We start from the raw sequence: 9,395 nt of genomic DNA, 5'->3' as shown, positions 1-9,395 counted from the left end.
GAAAATCCGATTGTTTAATTCGTCTTGGACAGTAGATGGTAATAATATGCAGGAATCCAGATGGTTGGAGATGGATGATGGCTTTCCACTTCACGCACAGAGCAGCCAATGACAAGACGCGGCTGAAGCAAATGCCTCTGTGATCAAACCAATGGAAGAGGAGCTTCCCTGTCTCCCTGTCTGCCTTCTGAATGGCACTGTTTTGTGCGTACATGTGACCACAGAAGGCACTCGCTGGTATTTAAACATCAACCACAGGGTGCTGAAGTGGACAGCTCCCCACGCAGATAAACAGCGCCAAGCCGAGGCGCGATGGCTGCCTATGCTCCTCCTGATGGGTTCCTCTCAACTTCCTCTCCTCGGAACACTGAATGAAAACACCAGTGACTCCCAGCCTGCGAGGTATTTCCGAACACTGACGGAGGGAGGGAGACATCGTGCAGTAAGGCGGATGTTGGGGCACCTGTAGCTGATTCTGGATCACAGGTTCAGAGAAATCGGGCTGTTTCACATTAGTTTCGTGTTGGTTATGCAGGATACGGGCTCTGGTGCCGTTTTGGTCCCGTGACAAGGAAGAGCAAATGTCACCCAAAGCCTTTTAGGTGACGGAAGCATTAATTTCTAAGCCGCTCTGTGTGCCTGCTCGTATGCAGGGGGAGCATGGAAAGAGATGAATTTCCTCTGGCTGGGGCGCTGTGTGGATTTGTAAAGCGGGCGGTGTGCTCCCGTGGAAACTGAACTGAAGAGAGGGACAAAAGCACCGCAACTAACCTCACCTTTTCCTCCAAAGATCCTTTGGTTTGTTGTTTTCCATTTTGTTAAGGAGGATATTGCAATTTCCCCCAATCAGTGATGGGGAAAGAGGAGTGCAAAACAATGCTGGATGCTTTGAACAAAGTCACAGCCTGCTACAGGCACCTGGTCATCGCTCTGGGAAGCACATCGGATTCCCAGAACCTGCGAGAAGAGCTAAAGAAGACCCGCAAAAAGGCCCAGGAGCTGGCCGTGGCCAACAGGACTAAACTGACCACCCTGCTCAAAGACAAGACCATCAGCAAGGAGGACCGCGCCGAGTACGAGCGCCTCTGGGTGCTGTTCTCCAGCAGCATGGAGCTCCTGGAGGTGGACATGAAGAGATCCTTGGAGATAGGGCAGGATTTCCCCCTCAAGGTGCCCACCAGGCACCTCATCCAGACGGGCATGACCGGCAGCACTAATGCGGTGGCCGCCCGGGCCATGAGCGTCCAGAACATGAAGTACGAGGCCGACAGCAACATCGACACGGCGGACCTCAGGGACCTGCAGACCGAGATCACGCAGGTGAGCCAGATGATGGAGGAGATGGAGATGAAGGTGCAGGTGGCGCCGTGGGCCGTGGTAGCGAAACAAGAAGCGGGCGCCGAGCTCAAGTCCAATATGAGCGTGGGGAACTCTTCCGTGGGTGTCATCTCCATCTGTGAAGAGGAGCCCAAAGACGATGAAGGTGGAGGCGGCAGGGAGGGGGGTTCTGGGTCGGTCGGCGCCGTGGTGGTTTTCTTTGTCATCGTGGCAGTGGCTCTGGTTCTAGGATATTTAGTTGTCAATATGTAGTAACTGTCTGACCGACAGCAGGCCCTGAAGGACACCTGCTCGGCTTTCCACGGGAGATATCCGTGGGAAAGGGCAAGAGCTCTACAAGACAGAGAGGGGGGTCTTGAAGAGGTGAAAAAAAACAAATGTTCCTACCTAAAGTTATAAATCTAACTTGGATTTTTGAATGTATTTGGTGGATCTGAAGAGTTGCACTTGATAAAACATAAGCTACTAAAATATTATAGACAATGTGAGCCTGGGAGAGAATGTCCATCGGGCCTTAAAGGCATTTGGAGGGGGCAATAGGTCATGTATTTTTGGAAGAGAGAAAAAAAAAGTCATAAAATTACGTGACAGTGTCTGGCCATCAGAGGGATATACACAACACGTAATCCAAGTGGATTAGTGGAAAAGCTCAAGCGTAAATGTAGCTGATGGTTAAGTATCCCTGTTGATGTCCATCTGACTGATGCTTTAAAGTCTCGATTTCACTCCAGAAAGAAAAGACCATCAGGTGTGTTGACACAAGCAGGTTGAAACATCTCGTCTTAAAATTAGGTTCATGCCTTCGGAAGCTAGAGCCAGCAGTTAATCCCTACGTATCACTTTGGTAGGGGTTGCACAAATCTGCACTGCTCCACAGTCCTGACAGCACAGTTTTAATGCACCATAATAATCTCTACAATTGCACTGTAATAGGCCTGCATCTTACTGAACTCGACTGCATCCAATTTCAGAGGCTTCATGAGAAACAGGACAAGATGTGAACAGTCGTTTCTTATTGCACCTTTTTCACTGCAAAGCCTGTTCTTTGTTTCTATTCAGGGTTTTCTTGCAGTTTTGAATGTAAAAACAGTGCAACTTGTGAATAGAATATTTGTACATACAATCTATACAGCTGTTTCAGGTCATGTAAATACAATCTAGTATATTTATTATAATAAAATTTTGAAACACTCTTGAAGATGTGAAGTCAATTTCAAGAAAGCTCTGCTGGTGCTGCACAAACAATCTCTGTGTGCCATTTGACATTACAGTCGCCTTTGAGAAAAATCTCACCTCCATTAGTTGTGATAAATGTCAGATCTAGATCACTACAAAGATGGAGATACATACCTGTAATGCACTTAGAGATATTTCAAGCAGGGATTAGTCTTAGACTTAACAACCTTAGTGTTAAATTATCGTGAAAGTAGAGTGACACAGATGCTACTTTAGCTCCTTAATAGTTTTAAATCTAAGAGTCTTTAGAGGTATTTCTGGACTGGCACCAGGGTGAGACTAGTAGTGATGGGATAATTGTCCCGGGTCACAATGAACTTGAGCTGAGGAAAAATCGTTGTGGACTAGACACTTAACTTTCTAATCTACAAACGAGGATTAAACCTTCCACCAAATGTTTGAATTTCCAACAAAATCTATGTAGATACATTCGAGGCACTCAGAAAACAAAATAAGTAAAAGACTGAAATATTGTGCTAGCGATTATCATATTATCTGCTTTCTTTGTTATAAAGCTTTAACAACAAATTTAGTTTTATTTAGTTTTTTGGCATATTGAAAGAATTTTTGATCAGTAATAAACTGTATGTGAAAATACAAAACAAGTGTAATATTGAAGAGTAAGAGAAATATTGATTTTAATGTGTGTTGGGTCCAGAACGTTGAAATATTGAGTTGAAAACTAATGCTCAGAGAAGAACAGTTTCATGACAGCATAACTATTGTCATTCTTTATCATTAGTAGGTTATATTTATTCTATATTAAATTCAGAATTTTCCAAAGATTTTTTCGTAATGATTTTAAAAAGTATGAAGGAATGAACAGCCAAAACAGAGAGAAGCTGGGATAAATGAGTTGAGTGGCACTTTTTGTTAGATAGTACCTATAAAACCTATCTATCTATCTATCTATCTATCTATCTATCTATCTATCTATCTATCTATCTATCTATCTATCTATCTATCTATCTATCTATCTATCTATCTATCTATCTATCTATCTATCTATCTATCTATCTATCTATCTATCTATCTATCTATCTATCTATCTATCTATCTATCTATCTATCTATCTATCTATCTATCTATCTATCTATCTATCTATCTATCTATCTATCTATCTATCTATCTATCTATCTATCTATAGAGCTGTTTTAAAATCAAGATTCTGACTGTTCATTACAAATGTCTGTTTTAGTTCACTTTCAGTCAAAAATCATAATTTCATACTATGAAAAATCACTTTTGCGGGAAGTAGTAAAATGTGTTTTACTACAAACCAATTTTAGTATTTTCTGTCCTTTTGCATTAAAACTGAAACATCTGGACTTTGGATATTTGATCCAAAGTCCTTTGGTTGCCAAACTCCTTTCTATCAATGACAATTTTTGGTAAAAAAAAAAAAATGCCACTGAAGATATTTACAGTAAAACATGATTAAAAAATAAATGACATTTTTAGTTGCCTTTCTCAAGATGAAGACTGAAATGTTGGCTGATAAATTTGGATCTAAGAGTACCATTTCTGAAAACACAATGCTTTTATTAAATGCTAAGAATTAGCAACAGACCTCTTGTCAGTACATATAAATTAAAAAAGAGATCTTTGTCAATCAGATCTTCCCTGAAGATGGGGAGTGTTCAAGGTTTCCTATTTGGCATGTTGTAAAACTTTTTCAATTTCTTCTTCCTAAAAAGGTTAATGGGTAAACGATAAATTACTAAATTTTCATTTTTATTTTTCTCTGATCTTAAACTTGTGTTCGCCATCCAGTTTGTGAGCCTTTTTTGATTACTGTTTAGAACAACTAAAAAGAGCAACACATAAAATTTGCTGACTGAATTTCTTGTAAGGACCTTGATGGATAAAAATCAATGGCTGCTGAGTTCACATCTGAGTCACAATGAGCTTTCAAACGTCTCATTTATTGGTGTGGTTATTTCACAGGTTCTCCAGCAGTGACTCATGGACCTCTATGCTCTGTGCTCTAAATCCATGACAGACTTTTTGCCATCCTTGGATCCAAAAGTCTAAAAAGCAATAAATTAGGAGGAGGTCTTATATAGTTCAAGAGACAATGATTCCTCATCCCCAATAATATGTCTTAAAAAAAAAAGAGAGAGTAAAATGAATGCAACAAAATCAATAAGTTTTTCAGGTGAGTACGTTTATATTTTTGTATGAATCTAAAGATATTTTATTATTAGAACTTCTGCATAATCCTGTCCATGTCAACTGAACTCATACACCAAGCTAGATCAGAAAAAAAGGTTAATATCCACTCTGTGGGCAGAGACAGACCAAAGCATCATCACTTTATCTGGACTTAGATGCAAGGTTTCCAAAGCTGTGAGTTTCCATAGAAACCCTCAACAGACTGCAAACAGCACAGAAGGTGGAGCGGTGTTATTTCAACTCACCCCCGCCCCCCCTTTTTCTTCACTGCTGCTCAACACACACACACACGCGCGCCTGTACACGTCCGTGCACACACACGCACACACACACAGCACTCTGAAGCAGAAGGAGGAGATGTGAGAAGAGGAGAGGGCAGCACCAGCAAGATGACAGAATCTCAAGATCTTGTGTCTCGCTGTAATAAAATATGCCAAAAAGCTAACATGGCAGGATGGAGTATGTATCAGGTTTGTGGTCCAAAGTGTTTCAGTCAAGTCAGTCACTTCATAGTCTTCATTTAGGTATCCAGGCAACACTGTGATACCTAAGTGTTTAATTTAAAATCTAAATCAAAAAGAGAATCGCTGACATGGCAATAACTTATGAACACATCTCTATTTAGTTAACCACAAAGGTTTTGAACCATCTCTGATGTTTGCACAACTTTCTTTATATCTTTCAAATTATCTAGATATACGTTTCACCTCAGAGTATGTCAAGAGTTTTTCTTTGTATGTTGATTGCTTTTATAGCTTTGCTTCAGCCTAGCAGCAACCCCTTTCATAGTTTGTGTCTGTCTGCTATCCTTTGTTACACTTAATCAACATTTAGATTTAGATTTCTTATCTCATTGCCCTCCGATCCACTTCAGCTGCCTTGCTCGATTTTATCATTTAGACAAAATTAACAGCTTTCTCAAACTCCTAAATCGTTTCTCTAAACAACACGCCCTGTGGTTCTGTTTCTATGAAAGCCACCTGAAACATGTGGCCCTCTGAAACAAGACAAAGCAAGAGATGTTGACGGCTAAACAACCTGAAAGAACCAGAGGTCTTCCAGAGGTTTGTTAGCTTTTTCTATCACCAGCTCTTTTGTTGGCAGCCCAAAGAATGGAGCTAGAAACAGTTTTAGTTGTCACTGGGGGCTGCAACTAATTATTTTAATAATCAATTATTCTGATGATTAATCAGTTAATCATAAAAACATTGGCTCACTCAGTAGATTTTTCATTTTACCATTCAAACAATATTAGAAATACACTAAAAGATGCAAATAAACAAATAGTTCATCTTTTTTTTCAAATAAAAACAAAAATTTTATTGCTTAAAATGTAATAACGTAGACTTCCATGAGAGCACGATTGATCATTTGTAGCAAAAGATGCAGCTGCTGCTAAAAGTACTTCTCACATGTTAAGTCTGCTTGGTTTAACACCAATACAGTGTAGAGCGGATCTGATGATTATATTTTGGACTAAACAACTTAATTTGTAAGGCAAAAAGTACTTGATAAGAGATTTCTTTTTTGCTTTTTTTTACTGAATTTTAACAATTTGAAACTAAAACTATGCCACTTGAGGAATCCAAGGTGGAACATATTTACAGACAAAGCTTTTTTTATTTATATATATATATATATACATATATATATATATATATACATATATATATATATATATATATATATATATATATATATATATATATATATATATATATATATATATATATATATATATATATATATATATATATATATATATATATATATATATATATATATATATATATATATATATATATATATATATATATATATATATATATATACACATACAAAGCTTTTTTATTATATATATATATATACATATATATATATATATATATATATATATATATATATATATATATATATATATATATATATATATATATATATATATATATATATATATATATATATATATATATATATATATATATATATATATATCTGCCTCTGTGTTCATGTAGCAAATATATCATCAAGGTGCTCTGGTTCCCCAGCACCTGACGCAGACCTTGTTTGGCCGGGCGACGTCTGAGCCGGCATGTTTCCTTGCTTCTTTGTGTCTCTCATGTTATGAGGCAGACAACGAGGCGGACAACGAAGCGGAAATGGGCAAGAGATGAAAACTTGGATCTGTTGGAATGCTACTACTCAAGTAGCCCCGATCGGAGGGGCTATATGCAAAGACTGAGGGAGGAATGGTTACTTCGACATCCCCAGTCCACACTAAGTGCTAAACAGCTAGTAGCTCAGTGTTCCAACATCCATGGCGGCAGCTACTATCACAGCTTGAGATTGACGATACAACACAAAAGCCTACGAAAGGAGGAACCTGGATGTCAGAGGGCGGGGCTTAACTACAAGCCCCCGCCCAGAGAATATGCAGCCACAATGATGGAAACAGAGCTGAACGAGGCTGCAACAGACCTGAGAAATAGAATCATGGCAGGAATGACAGACAGACCTCCTCGGCGCCAATTACAACGGCTGAGTGAAATACCATCAGAAAGTCTCATTGAGAATGTGAATGCAGCAGTGAGAACAATCCCTACCAATACCATAACAGAAACCAACGAGCTGATTTACAACGCAGCATCAGTGATCCTTGAGTTGCTTGGCTATAAGAATAACAATGACAATAACAAATACCCACCATGGAAAAAGGCGGTTAGAGAGTAAAATCAAGGCAACAAGAAGGAAGTGAGCCAACTATCAGAGCTCCATAAGGGAACAACAAAAAGACCAATACCCAAGAAGTACAGCCAGATGCACATACCTGAAGCACTCGAAACTGCCAAACAGAGACTCCAGGCCTTGGCCAGCCGCCTAAAGAGATACACAAGGGAGAAGGAATCCAGAAGGATTAACAGGCTCTTCTCCACCCAACCAGCTAAAGTGTACTCTCAGTGGCAGGGGAATAACAAGGCTGGAGACCCACCAAAGCTGGAGACAGAACAATACTGGAAAAGCATATGGGAAAGGGTCCCACAACAGCAATGCAAAGTGGCTGATCTCTCTGAGATGACCACAGCAAACTCCCTGAGCAAAATCCGGTAACCATCACTGTGGCAGATGTCCAAGAAAGAGTCTCAGGTATGAAGAACTGGACAGCACCAGGGCCAGACAAGATCCATGGCTACTGGCTAAAGAAACTGACTGCCCTACATGAGCGACTGGCAGACCAAATGAACCAGCTGCTACAGAACGGGAACCACCCTGAATGGTTAACTGAAGGGCGCACAATCCTGATCCAGAAGGATCCAACAAAGGGCCGGTCCCATCTAACTACCGACCAATAACCTGTCTCTCCACAACCTGGAAGCTCATGTCAGGCATCATAGCGGCTAAGATAAGCAAACACATGGATCAATACATGAGCACGACACAGAAGGGCATCGGGGTGAATAGCAGAGGAGCCAAACACCAACTCCTTGTAGACCACACAGTTGCCAGAGACTGCAAAACCCGACACACCAACCTGTGCACGGCTTGGATTGATTACAAGAAAGCCTATGACTCAATGCCACACACTTGGATCATCGAATGCTTAGAGATGTACAACATCAACAGAACCTTGAGAACCTTCATTGCAAACTCAATGGGGCTGTGGAAGACCACCCTTGAAGCCAACTGCAAGCCACTTGCACAAGTATCCATCAAATGTGGCATATACCAAGGAGATGCGCTGTCCCCGCTACTGTTCTGCATAGGCCTGAACCCCCTCAGCCAAATCATCAACAAGACTGGCTACGGATACCGACTCAAGAATGGAGCCAACATCAGCCACCTCCTCTACATGGATGACATCAAGCTGTATGCCAAGAACGAGCGAGACATAGACTCACTGATCCACACCACCAGGATATACAGCACGGACATTGGGATGTCATTCGGACTAGAGAAGTGTGGTCGGATGGTTACAAAGAGAGGGAAGGTCATCCGCACAGAAGGGATCTCACTCCCAGAAGGAACAATAGCAGACATAGAGGAAGGTTACAAATACCTGGGAATATCACAAGCAAATGGCAACCTTGATGAGATCACAAGAAAAGAGCCACAACCAAATACCTCCAACGAATAAGACAAGTCCTGAGAAGCCAGCTCAATGGCAAGAACAAGATCCGTGCAATAAACAGCTATGCCCTACCAGTAATCAGGTACCCTGCAGGAATAATTAGCTGGCCAAAGGAGGAGATACAGGCCACAGATGTTAAGACCGGAAACTACTAACAATGCAGGAGGGTTCCACCCCAAATCCAGCACACTGAGACTCTACACGAACCGCAAAGAAGGAGGCAGAGGACTAGTGAGTGTGAGAACCACTATCCAAGGCAGACATCCAAGATCCATAGATACATCAGGGACAAAGCCTCAACAGACAATGTGCTCAGTGAATGTCTCAAACAATGGGGAACAGAACCTGAGGTGCGGAGGAACCATCATGGGAGGACAAGCCCCTGCATGGGATGTACCACCGCAAATAACGAAGTGGCTGACATCAGAAAGTCCTACCAATGGCTGGAAAAAGCTGGACTGAAGGACAGCACAGAGGCCCTCATCATGGCCGCCCAGGAACAGGCCCTAAACACCAGAGC

The 9,395-nt window shown here is 40.9% G+C and overlaps 1 protein-coding gene across 1 annotated transcript; it reads left to right on the top strand.

The window, feature by feature from the left end:
- Nucleotides 1-232: 232 nt before the first annotated feature.
- si:ch73-167i17.6 (regulator of G-protein signaling 9-binding protein) lies at nucleotides 233-2,245 on the top strand. The gene has a single exon (XM_044139590.1). It carries the CDS (start codon nucleotides 853-855, stop codon nucleotides 1,588-1,590), a length of 738 nt encoding a protein of 245 aa, XP_043995525.1. The 5' UTR covers nucleotides 233-852; the 3' UTR covers nucleotides 1,591-2,245.
- The last annotated feature ends 7,150 nt before the right edge of the window (nucleotides 2,246-9,395 follow it).

Source organism: Gambusia affinis, linkage group LG02 (assembly GCF_019740435.1).
Source record: "Gambusia affinis linkage group LG02, SWU_Gaff_1.0, whole genome shotgun sequence".
Lineage (NCBI taxonomy): Eukaryota > Metazoa > Chordata > Actinopteri > Cyprinodontiformes > Poeciliidae > Gambusia > Gambusia affinis.
This window is presented reverse-complemented; position numbering and strand designations above follow the sequence as displayed.